The sequence below is a fragment of the Gastrolobium bilobum genome, unplaced genomic scaffold, assembly GCF_033153095.1.
Source record: "Gastrolobium bilobum isolate Gb01-03AN ecotype WA unplaced genomic scaffold, APGP_CSIRO_Gbil_v1 utg691, whole genome shotgun sequence".
NCBI classification, from domain to species: domain Eukaryota; kingdom Viridiplantae; phylum Streptophyta; class Magnoliopsida; order Fabales; family Fabaceae; genus Gastrolobium; species Gastrolobium bilobum.
The window spans coordinates 49194-65537 of NW_026900043.1; the positions used below are offsets into that span (position 1 = coordinate 49194).

Below are 16344 nucleotides of genomic sequence, written 5' to 3' on the forward strand. Positions count from 1 at the left end.
CCATCACTAACATGTGCCTTAAAGCATAACCAACCGCAAAAGTCGTACATTAAATTTATTAACATCTAATCATTCATATATTGAATAAATCAAACCATTAAATATAAATAAGATCAATAATCAATATTGAAAGTATAATTTGCCGAGGCATAACAATAATTAAACGTTTGATAACTAAACAAGGGAATTGATACCCAGCAAAAAGCATAATACTGTGTAGCAAGTCCCTTTCAAAGAACTAGCTAGTTGAACAGGTTGTCATTTGAAACATTTACATTTTGCATCGGTCCATTTTTATAGCTAACGGCCTTTTCTTTTTGTAAAGAACAAATCTGTACGGCTAACAGTATCCTTTTTCTCTCAGTCGTCAAACTTGTTTGAGTTGGAATCTATGTTGCACTTTGTTAGAGTGTCTGGGACGTGTCTGGTATATCTTTTCCTGTTGTGCATCCTATGAATGTATTTTGTACCATTCATAGCTCAAGCTGTTTGCTCTTGCTGTGCCTATGAACTAAAGGAAAGGGACAAATCCAAAATGATGAGAGCAACTCTTCACTTAAAGAAGGAATCGTTGTTTAAATCGCCGCTAGTTCTTGTCGTACAGTATCATAGAATAAAACAAAATAAAAAGCTGTTATATATTACCCAAAGAAAAAACTAGGAGATTATCATGAGCAGAACAGGTTTTTATATACGTTACTTCGACAGTTTCACCAAAACAAACTCCATTATCTCCAAGCAAGTGATAATGGTATCCGCACACTTTTATTCTCTTAAAGACATTTATTCTTTACACACACCTTTCTTCTCTGATTTATCTGTTACCCGAGGCATAACCGTTAGCTATAAAAATGGACGGCTGTAAGTGTTACAAACGACAACTTTAACTCTTGTCATCAACTCTTCTCTCTTTTTCAGTTCCGTGATCATACGTACATATACTGCACACATATATTATTCACACACAACTCAAAATTAAGCATGACTACGCTTCTCTATCCATGTGTTAAACCTAAGGCTTTGCAAGATAATCCAAAAGTTTATACCACATTTAAAGGTGATGCCATCGAGTTGACAGAAAATAGTGGAAGTATTCAGGGAGAGAAGGAGGGCATAACTGTAACATGGGATGATTTGTGGGTCACTGTTTCAAATGGAAAGAAAAGGAAACCAATTCTGCAGGGTCTTACAGGTTATGCCCAGCCAGGAAGGCTTCTGGCTATAATGGGTCCTTCAGGCTGTGGAAAATCCACTTTTCTTGATGCTTTAGCAGGTGATTAGTAACAGATTCTACTCCAATTTATATATTTGGATTGTGGTAATGCAATTTGCATGTGCTTATTTTGACCTCATAGTATGTGACCAACTTATTGTTATGCTGCGTGACAAAACCATTAAATGCTTTTAAAAGGGAAGTTGAAGTATTTTAGACAAGCGTGTGAGGTTTTCGGTACCTTATAATTTTTATTTTTTTTTCAAGTTACTAGTTAAATAAGAAATTTTACTGATGTTTGGTGATATGAAATTACACTAGCAATTAGTGGTTTATAAGTTGGACGTAAAGAAAAGTTTTAGAAGCAATTTTTTTTTTTTTTTTTAGTCAGTAATGTATTACTCTTCTTGATGCTAAAATAGTATAGTACAACTACGAGAGGTAAATTTCTTTTTTATGATATGATTTGTATCTAGTTATATAAATATAATTACTATCATTCGATTTGAACAATGTCTCAGGAAGATTGAGCTCAAACATAAGGCATACAGGGAATATTCTAATCAATGGCCACAAACAAGCACTGGCTTATGGAACATCAGTAAGTGAAAATTCCCAAAAGCTAGATGTAACACCCCGTAGTACTCTGGTTATTAATATACATGATATTATAACATACACAGCGGAAGACTTGATTTTATTAAATATGAAATCGTATTATCAAAATGAGTTAACTTTTTCCAAAACATTTTTTAAAAACCTTTCCAAAAGATATTGCATAAGCGTAAATCTAAAACATACATCTACTAACTAATTTCATTAGCCATTAATAGTGGTCATTGACTAACCGGATATAACAACAACTGTCATTCCTGTTAGAGTCTCACAGACAGCATAACGATTGTTTAACGGATATTTGGGAGATAAGAATCTCACTCAATAACATAATCCTGATAGACACAGTTTATATAATCAGTCATCTCACAAGTCCCGCACGGACTGTGATTCCCTCAGAGGTCAATATATACATAAAGGCTCTATGCCCAACTCAAAATATCAATTACATTATATTCATATCATCAACACATGCATCTAAGTAAATACATATCAAATACGTAATTCTCCCATCAGCTCATCAAATACAAGTCATGAGCATTATTACATAATTACCATGATCTCAAAATCACATAACTACAGCATGTTAAAAATACTAAACATGCTATGAAATAAATATCTAACTGGCACACAACTAGCCACGAGCCTGGTCCTTGGCCATGGAGGGCTCACAACTATGATAGGTACCTGAAATGATGTCCCCAAGAAGGGGTGAGATAACAACAATCTCAGTAAGCGCAAGGTTTATAGAGAATTCTCTATTCCCTTGAACCCACTTCCGGCATTACAAGTCATATATAAAGCATATATATAATCATATAGCATAAACATAGCATCATATCTGATCCTAGTTAGTAATTCCAGGACTCGAACCTCGAATAGCCAACATCCTGACATGTCTAACATGCCTAGTGTGCAATAACTCCCAGAGTCCAGTCATAGGCAGTCTACACACAAATATATGTAGAGTATGAAATAACTCAAGGGAATGACCCAAGAGCCTACATACCCACTCACTGGCTAGGAACCTCATAACATACATCATCAGTGCATCATAACATAATGAATCATATAATCTCTCTATGAATGTGAATGAATGTAAATATACAACATATCTCATACTCTCATACAATGCCCACCATCATGGTGGAGTCACAAGAGAAGAGGAACATCCTAAACAAAGAGCTTACCTCAGAGAGCTATACTCAAGCCTACTTGCCAAGGCAAGTACGTATGCTCCAACTCAATGTCCTCACAAGCAAGTATCTCTAGGCACACTTAGAGAAGGAATCATACATATACATTAATGACATATTAATCAGTCAAGTAAATATACAAGACTTAGCCATTTATTGATTCCATTTCCTTTTTACATACTCATATGCCAATAATATGCCCAACACAAGTCTAGACCATTAATTACATAATTATATGTTTTGACTCATATAGAAGTGTTATCTTTCAACACAATCAACTAGGTGATTTAAGCACTCCAATCATCTTATGGCCACTAAGATAACTTGGATTATTTTTAACTCATCCTAGCCATATACATCCTTCATGGCCATGGCATACACAAAGGAAACAAGGTCTTCAGTTGTTACCTAAGTCCACAATAACTCATTAGACACTTAGTCCATCAAGAAACTCTCTTGGTTAAGGCACTTTTCACTTAACTTACAACTAATCAAGACATTTATCATCACTATATGCCATTTATAACCTTGAACATTAATTCACTTTAGGCTCCTAAGACTTAAGTCCACAACTTAAGCCAATTCAAAGAATCACAATCCAATTTTCAAAGATCATTCACTTTTAAGCCTTTTTTAACTTAATTAATTAAACTCTAAGCCATTAACTCAAGGATCAACCAAATCAAGGTCACATTAGCTTACTTGGCCATGGCATATACAAGGCTAATCATCATGGAAATTCAACTCACACTTCAATTCACAATTTGGATTAATTCTTAATTATACAATCAAACCCTAATTCATCATTCTTCACCATTTTGCAACCCAAAACCCTAATTTAATTAACATTGCCGAAATGTACATAGGGTATTCCTTATGATTTTCTTTCATTTAATTATATAACTAAGTGGATTTAAACTCACCTTAGGCTTAAGTTAGCAATTGACCCCTTAATTAGGTTTAATTAGAAAACCCTATTTAGGTTTAGTTTGAATCCCTAAGCGAACATAAATCTAGGATTTTTCACTTTATTGTATCCCTTATGTAATTCTAAATCATCAACTATGCACTAGTTCATTAACTTCACTAATTACACGATTATTGGTTCTAAATCCTAATTAGGTCAAATTTTAGGGTTTAATAGTTTATTAATCAATTATGCTTAAACCACCTCACTTAGTTCCTTCATTAGTGTCCTAATTAAGTCTTAGAACTATTTTAAAACATCAAACCCTAAGGAGTACATACATGGAAGAAATGCATAGGTGGCGAAATTAGGGTTTTTACTTGTCTTTTGACACACTTTCTTAGTTTAATTAAGTTCCTCTAGCCATTAGTCCACAAAGGTATCACCTTTATAATTTTTAACCACCAAACACTAATATTAATGAAGAGGGCAGAATTATAACATGTGGTTTTTAGGGTTCAGTTCATCCACATCAAGAACAACTCACACATCCACCAAAGGTGACACTTTTTTTCACAAGTCTTCATCTTTCTTGATCTCAAGACATCCACCAATACATTTAAACACCAAGACTCCATTTTTAATAATTTACAACATCATTATCAACAAGAACACATCATGGCCGAAATTAAAGTGGAGGAAAGAAGGGTTTTGGAGTCATCTTTTCTATTGATCCAAGTCTTACTTCTTCAAGATGGCTCCTTTAGTTCAAGCTCAGACTTTTACCCACCAAGAATGCTTATTTTTCACCAAGAACACACCTTCATAAGATATTCAATGATTTAAAATCAAGAACTTAACTTTAAAAGAGTAAAGGTAGGGTTTTTCAAAAAGAAAATGTAAGGAACTTACACTAGAAACTCAAAGAATGACCAAAGAAGGAGCGTTCTTCAACCACTATTTTTTGCCATAAAAGGAATGAATATACAGCTTTTGTATGGTAAGGTTACAGCCACGAAATTTAAGGTTCAACGGTCAAGAACACAAGCTTTCACAAGTTCAAGAGCTAAGGAACAAGATTTGTGAAGAGTGTTTTGGATTTTGATAAAGTTTAAGTGGTGGAATTCTAGAGAGAAGGAGGAGTAATTTTGAACAACTCTAAACCTAGAGAGAAGGAGGAGGGCGGCTGATGGGATGCAAGGAAGAGGGATTCATGTGTTTTTAGGGTTTTGCCATGTCACTTAAGTGACTTTCTATCATTTAGTGACACTCGGTGTAATTTTTTTTGAACTGTTATCAAATTTTTACCCGGAAACCCCCTAGATCCTAACCTTAAGTAATTAATATTAAGTTTGTTTAATTAACTTGTTTATAACTCAAATATCTAATTAGTATCTCTTAGATACGCTTACTGCTGCTTAACTACACTGTAGTCCTTACGAGTATCCTTAACTGTACCCAGAATTCATAATTTTCTTAACTTTACATCATTGGTCTAATTATGACTTGTTTGACATATATTGGACTTATATTACCTTTTCTCATCTTCTTCTCATTTCAGAACTGTACCGGCTGCTGTCACAGCAGTACAAAATACCCGGTAACAGTGACTTTATCAAAATACCCCAATATGTGTATCAGGATTCACAGAATCAAATCCTCTTATCGTTTATGATAATTATATCCTTAGAATATTTCTATCTCAGATTCACTGATTAGGATTAATCAGGTACCTGTTACTGCCTCAGCAGGACAAAATAGCAGGTCAAGACTCACTTTTTCAGAATACCCACAATGTGGGTGTCAATCTTTACTGAATTGAATTCTAAACTCATCTATAATACTAGTATCATTAGAATAACTCTCTAACTCAGATTCATCTGATTAGGGCTATTCTACTGTCTGCTACTGTATCAGCAGTAAAAAATAACAGGCAGAAATCCACCTGTTTAGAATACCATCAATATAGATATCCAAATTCATATAATTTCTTCCTCATCTTATTAATGACCCTTAGGTCCTCATAATAACTCTCTAATTTTGAATTTTCCACATTAGGATTATTATACTATAATTCCTGAAAAAATGTAACAATTCTTTGGTAGGCAAAAATAATTGCTTTAGATAGGAAATTTATAAACCTCTCGCCCATCACCATGTGAAATCAGGGCTATGTAGCACAAGATGATGCTATGCTGTCAAATTTAACGGCTGGGGAAACTTTGTACTACTCAGCTCAGCTCCAATTTCCAGATTCCATGTCCATGGCAGAGAAGAAGGAACGTGCAGAAATGACAATCAGAGAAATGGGTCTGCAAGATGCCATTAACACAAGGGTTGGAGGGTGGGGTTCTAAAGGACTCAGTGGAGGACAGAAGAGGAGACTTAGCATTTGCATTGAGATCCTAACACGCCCGAGACTTCTCTTCCTTGATGAACCAAATAGTGGGCTTGATAGTGCAGCTTCATATTATGTTATGAAAAGAATTGCAAGTCTAAATCTAAGGGATGGCATTCTAAGGACTATTGTTACATCCATCCATCAGCCTAGTAGTGAAGTTTTTGAACTTTTCCATGACCTCTGTCTTTTGTCTTGTGGTGAAACTGTATATTTTGGCCCGGCTTCTGATGCAAATCAGGTTAGAAACTAAAATCCTTATAATGAAGCAAGTATTGATTTGAAGATGACAAAATACATATTGACACTTTGACTCAAGTGCAGTTTTTTGCTTCAAATGGTTTTCCTTGCCCAACTCTCTACAATCCTTCTGATCATTACTTGAGGATCATAAACAAAGATTTTGAACAGGTATGCAAACTCTCTCAGGTTGGCTAGTGTTTATTTGCGAGCCTTTTTTTTTTTTTTTTAATTAACAGAATGCAGCCAAAAACTTTAAACTTATTTGATTCATCTTATTGTTTCCAGGATGCTGAAGAAGGCCTTGGTAAGGGAGCAACCACAGAAGAAGCAATTGGTATCCTTGTAAAGTCATATAGATCGTCTAAAATTAGAAACAAAGTTAAAATGGAAGCGGCAAAAATAAGCGAAAGTGTAAGTTTCGTGTTACATTCCTTTTAAACATCACAAAGATGAATTTCCCAAATTCAAAGACTTGTGATGTGTGTGAAAGACTAACTTTTGAATGTTTATAGGATTCTGGTGCAATTGGGAAGAAGAGGATCCACGCTGCATTCCTCACTCAATGCCTTGTTCTTATAAGAAGATCTTCCCTTCAATTGTTTCGCGACATTAGCAATTACTGGTTACGTTTAGTTGGCTTTACTGTAATAGCGATAAGTATTGGCTCTATCTTCTATGACATTGGCTCAAGTGATGAACCTATGCAGGTAAGACTGATAATCATAAAGATTAGCTATAATAAACAAAGTTGATGAGTAATACAATATCCTCATGCATGCTTCAGGGGAGAGGTTCGCTGCTCACTTTTTTTATTTCACTTCTCAGTTTCTTGATCCTTGTTGGTGGATTATGTCCACTTTTGGAGGAAATGAAGGTAAAAATTCTGTCTTTTTGTGCTATATTTTAAGATAAATTCAAGCTTCCTAGCTGCATTGCACGAGGGAGAGGTAATCTGGTCAGTAATAAATTGATATATATAAGAGGATTTAATGTTTCTGTTTTTACCGCAGAAAATATTTCTCTACCATACTTACAAAAGTAAGTGAGACCCATTTTAAGTGAGTGTGAAGAATAAATTTTTTCTACACCAAAAGTGGAAATTTTTTTTCCTTTATATAAATTATATAAAAAAAAAATCATTTATTTTCATTTAAAAGCTTTTAAGTTAGTGGGAGAGTTGTCATGAGCATGACCAAACACTAAAGTTTAAAGAAGTCTTGTTTAAGGAGCGTGTTATATATCCATACTATTTAATTTAATGTGTGTCTTCACCTAAAACTTTAACATTTGGGAGAGTTATAACATATGATCTCCATTTCTGATGAAAAATGTTTCCTTTCATTGCGTTAGGTATTTGAACGAGAGAGATTGAATGGGCACTATGGTATTACAGCTTTTCTTATAGGCAACATACTCTCTGCTGTTCCTTACATGCTAATGATCTCTCTGATTCCTGGAGGAATAGCTTACTACCTTTGTGGGCTGCACAAAGGACTAGAAAACGTTTTGTACTTCATTTGTTTGCTATTTGCCATTGTGATGTGGGTTGAGAGCCTTATGTTAGTTGTTGGGAGTATCTCCCCCAATTATATAATAGGCGTGTTCATTGGTGGTGGAATTGTAGGACTCATGATTTTATTAGGTGGATTCTATCGACTGCCAAATGATCTTCCAAAACCATTATGGAAATACCCTTTATATTATATGTCTTTCATCAAGTATGCCTTGCAAGGGTCATTCAAGAATGAATTCGAAGGTTTAACATTTTCTAAAGAACAACATGGAGGAGGCACCAAAATCACCACTGGTAAAGAAATATTGACCGAGACATTGCACGTGGAAATGGGTCACTCTAAGTGGGTTGATCTTGCCATCATGTTTGCAATGATTGTTCTGTATCGAGTTCTATTCTTGGCTATCACTAAGTGTAAGGAGAAGTTGAAACCCGTTGTTGCTGCCTTTACTCGTCCCCGAGCAAATTTTTTCAAGACCAACATCATTAGAGCCCACAAAACTAGTCCAACCTGGGTTTGTCCGTTTACTCCTCCAAACATAGCAGGTTGGATTGGGCGAGAGGGGGCGGGCTAACCCGTGAGTTACGTTTTATTTGTCACACCTAAATCTCAAATTCCTTAATCTATTTTTCTCCATTCAACCAGCTCAATTATTCCTGCTTAAACAAATTGTTTCGTTGTGGTAAGTGTATAGTTTATATTCAAGTACTTTTATTTCTTTGTGTTAATTAGCTTTATTTTCTTTGTACTATACTGGTTTAGATTGAATTATTTGATGCAGAAATTTGTGATTCTTCAAAAGGAATTCTTGATTGAAATTTAGTTTTTTTTTTTATTATTTAAATGAATTAACCCATCAACCCATCATGTTATAAAATGAGTTGATAATTTCAACCCATTTATAAATGCAAATCAATCAATCCTACATGCCTAGACCCAAATATGAAAAAATTACCACTAGGGTTAGCCTAACGGTGTGGGGTGTGTGTGTTAGGAGTGTGTGTAGTGTAGGGTGTTGTATTCAATTCCTTGTAACCTCCAAAAAAAAAAAATATATGAAAAAATTTGTGTCATAATTAGATTGTATCAACGGATTAAATCACATATTGCCAACCGTAATAAATATGTGAATAGTGCACATCATTCAGCTGAAATGTAAAAATATGAAAGGAAGGATCACAATCCTACATGCCTCTCTAGGGAATATGTGATAATTTCTCATGATATAGAACAAAGGCTCTTACTCATCTACATTGTTGGAGAAATTTGTCCTCCTAAAACTCAACTCAATAATTAAGTCACACCTTGTGGTTGATATGTTGTTCATTAACATACCTCAAGTAATCAAATTAAGTACTAATGGCAGTGTATAGTATTGGATAAGATCTGATAGTATAAGGGTCTGTTTGGTGTGACGTATAAGGCATGATAGTATAAGCTCGTATTATACGTTATAACATTTTCAGTTGTTTGGTGTGACCATCGTATAGTATAAGCTTATACAGCATAATCTCTTAATACATCAAAACGATGTATAGCTTAATCCGGCCTAAGGGTGAGGGATAAGACCTGATAAGAGATTGATGTATTAATATCCTTGACCAATGTAATCTCAAAAATTAATATATTATTTTAATATTAATCTATTAAAATAAAAATTAATTTTTCAATATATTAATTTTTAAAATATTGAATATTTTTATTTTTATAAAAATTAATTTATATTTTGGACACACCGATCAATAAATTTTTATAAAAATTAATATCACATGACATTTTTTGAAGAATTATATAAATTCTTTATTAAAATATATTTATTAAAAATATTTATTTTTATCATATATAGTATTATACAGTACATTACCAAATACTAGATGATATTATCTTATACAATATATTATTTTATACAATACCGTGTCAAACGCTGGATATTACTAAATTCAATCAGGTCTTATACAATCAGGCCTTATACTATCAGGTCTTATACTATCAGATCTTATTTTATACTATGCATCAAACATGCCCTAAGACCAGATAGTATAAAACCTAATTGTATAAGACCTGATTAAATTTTAATACTATCCATCGTTTGGTATGGTAGTGTATAAGATAATATCCTCAAATATTTTAAAAATTAATATATTAAAAAAAATTATTTTAATAAATTAATATTGAAATGATACATTAGTTCTTGAGAATTGTACTTGTAAGCAATATTAATACATCAACCCCTTATCAAGCCTAATCCCTCCCCTTAGGCCTGATTAAGTTATACATCATTTTAATGTTTTAAAGGATTCTGCTGTATAAGCTTATACTATATGATTGTCACACCAAGGGCCTGTTTGGTGTGATGTGTAAGGCTTGATAGTATAAACTTATATTATACGTTATGATGACATTTTCAGTTGTTTGGTGTGACCATCGTATAGTATAAGGAACCCCTTAATACATCAAAATGATGTATAAGTTAATTAAGCCTAAGGAGGTGAGATTAGACCTGATAAGGGGTTAATGTATTAATATTGCTTACAAGTACAATTCTCAATAACTAATATATCATTTCAATATTAATATATTAAAATAATTTTTTTAATATATTAATTTTTAAAATATTGGAGGATATTATCTTATGCAATACCATACCAAACGCTGGATAGTATTAAAATTTAATCAGGTCTTATGCAATCAGGTCTTATATTATCAATATAATCGATCTAACGGTGAAATTGATCGGTAGTAACACTAATTGGTTGTTACAATATCCTGCCCCTGTACATAAATATATAATTATAATATGTAATAACATAAATTGTAGAAAAGTAAATTACCAAAATATAAATTCCTAAATTATAAATCAATAAATATATAAATATATGTATTTACATATATAATTATAAAGTGCAAAAATGTAAATTGCAGAAATATAAATTACTAAAGTATAAATTGCAACAATATAAATTGTTGAAATATAAATTACTCAAATAAATTGGAAGGCAATATCCCATCAGGATCGGTTAGGGGAAGAAGATGAAAAGTAAAATAAGAAAAAAAAAATAACATTTCTATGTGGGTTAATTGACCCTTTTGCCCTTATTTTTCAAAACAATTACCACTTTTTCTTTTTTCCAAAACTATACACTAATCTGCCACTATTTGACTAAGTTGACCACAAGTTACTCGAGTAACTTGATCAGTTACTTAAGTACATGGCTTACTCGAGTAACTGGTCCAGTAACTTAGGTAGGCGGGTGTAACGCCTCATCTTGATCAAGATTTGTTAATCATGCAAAATGGTATATAAAGCGCTTCTTGCTTGACTAAAGTAGCGGGATACTTAATGAAAGTTTCACTATTACACAAGGTAATTTCGTGAAGTAACTTTTTCCTTTTTATTTTTCCTTACTTATTGCCATGCATATAGTGTTTGTCTTACTTCCATGAACTGTATAGTCTAATACATGTACAGAATCCTTACTTGAATTCCTGTGGCCATAGTCAACAGTCAATGACTATCCGAATATTGATAACTTGTACCATTTCGGATAGAGTCTATGGGACAGAATAACAACTATAAATTGGATTAATCCAGAGATAAAATACCACCCTTATTTATAACACCTAAAAAACAGAAAAGTCCAATCCTATATACATATTTGAAATGTTGCTCCGTGCCATTACTGATATCGTACATGCATATACATACTCATGTTGTTAGCACACAAATGTATCAAGGCACCACATGCCTCTCAAAATGGATATAAATTGTAAATATGCATGATCATATACATATCATGTTATAAAAACGTCAATACAGTCATCCCAAAATGCTAAACTAAATATCTGCTCAAGGGAATCTTCTAACCACCTTATACGAGCCTCTTGCTCTATGAGGGCTCCCTTGCTGCTGCTGGAGTACCTAAAACATGTCCCAAATGCAGTGAGATATAAATCTCAATAAACTCAGGGTTTATGGAGTGATTATCCACCCATAAGTTCACTTCCTGCATGAAAGGTCACATAACATAATATAGAGGAAATCACAAACTTCACTATATATATATATATATATATATATATATATATATATATATTAATACGAAAGTCATACATGATAATTCAAAGGCTTGGTCCCTAAGGATTGTACTTCCAGGGGCTGTATCCCTCAAGGAAAGTACACACATGTATGCTTTCACTAGACATGAACCATAATTCCACACATCACATCATAACATCAACATGTCCTGCATAAATGCAACTATATTAAGTATCTAACATTCATCAATCATACATACATGAAACCATAGTCCCAATGAACCTGTGGTGAGAGAACAAAGTAGGAGAATATTCCTAAACCAAGAGCTTACCTCGTGTAGCGTCCAAATCAATGCTTACTTGTAGACCAAGAAGGTTGTCCACACCACTTCTTACTTAATTTGTACTCCAAAAATCACTTATTTCATGTAGGATGTTGGAAATATTAATTAAATCATGCATTATATGTTGACCCAATGGTCAAAGTACTAAACAAATCATGGTTCCATGAACTTACTTTATTCCTGAATGAACAAGAACTAAGGCTTCCAATACTTGATTAACTTGGAACTTGATCTTCCAAGATTAAATTCATTGATTCAACACTAATGTCAAGAACAAAAGCACCATCAATCACCAAGCACATATTACATGAAATTCAAGAAATCAACTCATTTGCATGCTAATTTATTGTAACTCTATGTGCCTTTTTGCCACATCCCTTGGAGACTTTATCCATGATTTGTTATCTGAAGTGGATCCACGTACTTTTTCCTTTTTGCCACATCCCTTGCAGATGCGGCGCAGATTGTGAGTTGGAGATCGGTGATTTTCCAACACAGGGGGATTTATTAGCTTCGAACTATTTGGTTGTGGCGACTATTGTGCGTTCACCACTATGGGGTGGGAATCGAAGTTTATCGATTTTCCATAGACGACGCCAATGTTCTTTTATGGAGATAAAGATGTCCAGCTAGTGGCTGGTAAACACCCCACCCTTTGGCTATAAGGTATCTCTCCCATAAGGTATAAGGTATCTCTCCCATAAACACAATTATCAACATACTAGCTATCGACTGAACATCTTTGTCTCCACGACAGAACATCTGTCTTTTTATTCTACAATTTTATATTTTTCATTTTTCAACTCAATTTTATATAGTAAATTGACATTATCGGTATTATTATTGCAATACTATGTTAGAGGCATGGAAGGTGGATAATGTTTTCTCTAACAATTCCGCTTCAATTAGCTTGAAACCACATAACTAAACTTGAGAGACAATGTCATATAAGGCAGAATTCAACTTAATATGTTGCCAATCATACTATACCTTAGGAAGGACAACTACCTTTCTATGATGATATCGATCTTTCAAACTCATTCAAAGGACTTGAGGGTCCCACGTAGAGAAATACTGAGTCTACAAGCTCTCATGTAAATGGCGGTGGATAAAGATTAACACATTTGCCTTATATTTTTCATTCCATGTCTCGGTTTTGGTAATCGCAACTATGTCGCCTTGCTCTTAAACGTGCATCTCCATGTGCAGACACCAGGATAGATAATTGTTACTACTCACTTCCAAGATGTGGAACTTGGGCTTTCAATGTTTTCCATAATGCTACTATGTCAAGAGTAAGAACCTACTGTCACTTCAGGGACAGAGGGGTATTTTCAATTTAAAATTAAAATAAAAAAATTGGTAGAGAAAGAATGAATTTGAAATTTATGAAGGAAAAAAAGAAAAGAAAGAATGTACTACCTTGTAAACAAAAGGTTGTTTCCTTTTTTTGTTTGAAGGGGTTTTCCAAAATTGTTGCAATTTTTTTTTAGTAGAAGGTTATGGTTTTGAACACTATGCTGTTGTAGATTTTTGTAAAGAGCTATTCGTGCTGATAACGTGATATGAATTAAAAGGTATTGGATGAAGGAAATTTGTATTAGAAGTGATATGAATTAAGAGGTATTTGATGAAGAAAATTTGTGCGAGAGAAATGAAGTAGAAAATATAGAGCAAATTAGGGAGAAAATCAAGGAATGTGTGTTAGGAAAAAAAAATCTCATTTCATTAACATGATAGAATCCATATATAGGAATACAACATTGAATGATAATTAATCTGGTATTGGACAATCATAAATTGGGAAATAAATGTCAAATTCAAATTACCATTTCGAAATTCAAATTAAAGTCATCCATTAATATTTTATAACACTCAAAACAGTATTACATATAGAATATATACCGACAGATATGGATTGTTTGTAAAATAATCATTAAATCAAATTAAATAGCTGAAAAAATTAGGATTTAGTTTGACTTTATTTCTTAACAAATTAAGATTACATTTTGCTAGATGAACCAGTAAAAATAAAATAAAAAAAATTGCGAGAACCTTTCCAATGACCTGAATATGAAAGCGTTTTGGTGACCTGCCGACCACGTTTCTTTCTTGAGTGATTTAGGACCCAAAAGATGTCAGGGTGGTTTTTGGGTCTGCCCAGGCATTAATTGTGGACTCAACAAACTTCAGCTACTGTTCACACCCAATATTGAAGAGCCCTTTGTTTTTGGGCCCTTTGGTGAGTTAGCACATTTACTGTTGTGGCAGCTTTTTTCGATAAGAGATGTGCATTTTGTCAAAATTTTGATTTTGGGACCAGCAAAGAGAGTTTGTAATCGGGTAGCAATTCTGGCTGAAAATTCTTTGAAACTAACAGAAGTTGTAAATGATGCGTATGGTACCTACTGTAGTCTGATTTTTCAAGAGCTTGTTCAAGTCAGTACGTACACTTCCATAACCTTACTTGAAATACATTCTGCATATGAATTCAACGTTATGTTAACATAGGAAATTAGCTATTGTAAAAAATTAAAGCCGTTAAATGTATTTAAAGAAGGATTTAATGTTTTTAAAGTGAATGTAGATAAGTTATCTACATTCGCTCCTAAAACGACGTCGTTTTGGGTTGAAAAATTAAAAATTATAATGAAAAAGACTATTATAACCCTTAAATAAATTATAATTACAATAATACCTTGATTTTCGTCTCAAAACGACGTCGTTTTGAGCTCACTGTAAATAGGTTATCTACATTGACCGTAGAAAAAGTGAACCTTAAAAGAATTCTATTTATTTTTATGAAATTTTTCATGCAAAAACTTTGAATTTGAATTTTTGGACAAAACTCTAATACACTGTATAACAATTTGGTCAGAGATATTTTAATATTATCATATTAAAAATCAATTAGCATCACCTACTTGTTAAAATAAATGTCTTTTATTTTTATTTTTATTAATAATTACAAATATTACTTTATTTTTTACAAATAGAGAGATATGAAATTCCAACAAATAAGAATAATCTTTCATCAATTATTAATTTAATCAAGTCGGATAGAATTTTGTAGGTGACAACGCTTTCTATACTAAGTTTTTAATATAGTTGCGTATCTAGGAATTGTAACGTCCGGCCGCTTCAAGAATTAATGACTATTCTCACATACTAACACGAGACTTTTCAGTGTGCTTTTTCCTCATTCGCACACTTCTCGGGAAAACTTCCCAGGAGGTCACCCATCCCAGAATTGCTCCAAGTCAAGCACGCTTAACTGTGGAGTTCTTCCGATCCGGGCTACCGAAAAGCAGATGTGTAACATCCCGAGCGGGGGCGGGGAGTGATCGTCGGTGCAAAGAGGCACGGACAAGGAGCAGCTCCTGACAGGCTTCCAGCGGGGGTTACATGCATGAATGAATCAAATCGACACCCGAAAGAGAGGGATCCAAAGATTGTGCATGTATGAGACTGCACAGTTTGAGATAGCTTATAAGAATTAATTGGTACTACCTATACTAACAAGATGCATCTGCTTTTCGGTAGTCCGGATCGGAAGAACTCCACAGTTAAGCGTGCTTGACTTGGATAAATTCTGGGATGGGTGACCTCCTGGAAAGTTTTTCCGGGAGTGTGTGAGTGAGAAAAAAGCACACTGAAAAGTCTCGTGTTAGTATGTGGGGATAGTCATTGATTCTTGAAGCGGCCGGACGTTACAAGTGGTATCAGAGCAGGGCCTCTCATCCAGTACGGTGTGGTTCGAGGACGAACCAGGCGGAAGCTGGTGGGCATGTAACATCCCTAGCGTTGACGAGGGCGGGGAGTGATCGCCGGTGCAAAGAGGCACGAACAAGGAGCGGCTCTTGACAAGCTTCCAGCGGG

General features: G+C 33.9%; 1 protein-coding gene across 1 annotated transcript; it reads left to right on the forward strand.

Annotated features, from left to right (window-relative positions):
* Positions 1-1026: 1026 nt before the first annotated feature.
* LOC133294988 (ABC transporter G family member 1-like) lies at positions 1027-8902 on the forward strand. Its single transcript, XM_061493765.1, has 9 exons — positions 1027-1273; positions 1735-1814; positions 6100-6570; positions 6654-6740; positions 6858-6983; positions 7085-7279; positions 7357-7446; positions 7923-8600; positions 8849-8902. Exons 1-9 carry the CDS (start codon positions 1225-1227, stop codon positions 8900-8902), a joined length of 1830 nt encoding a protein of 609 aa, XP_061349749.1. The 5' UTR covers positions 1027-1224.
* Positions 8903-16344: the final 7442 nt, after the last annotated feature.

Bases quoted from the DNA above. Each gene is read 5' to 3' on its own strand.
- LOC133294988 (XM_061493765.1), top strand. From the start codon at position 1,225: ATGGGTCCTTCAGGCTGTGGAAAATCCACTTTTCTTGATGCTTTAGCA. The intron at 7,447-7,922 runs GTAAAAATTCTG...TCATTGCGTTAG, and splicing joins CACTTTTGGAGGAAATGAAG to GTATTTGAACGAGAGAGATT. The intron at 8,601-8,848 runs GTTTGTCCGTTT...ATACTGGTTTAG, and splicing joins ACAAAACTAGTCCAACCTGG to ATTGAATTATTTGATGCAGA.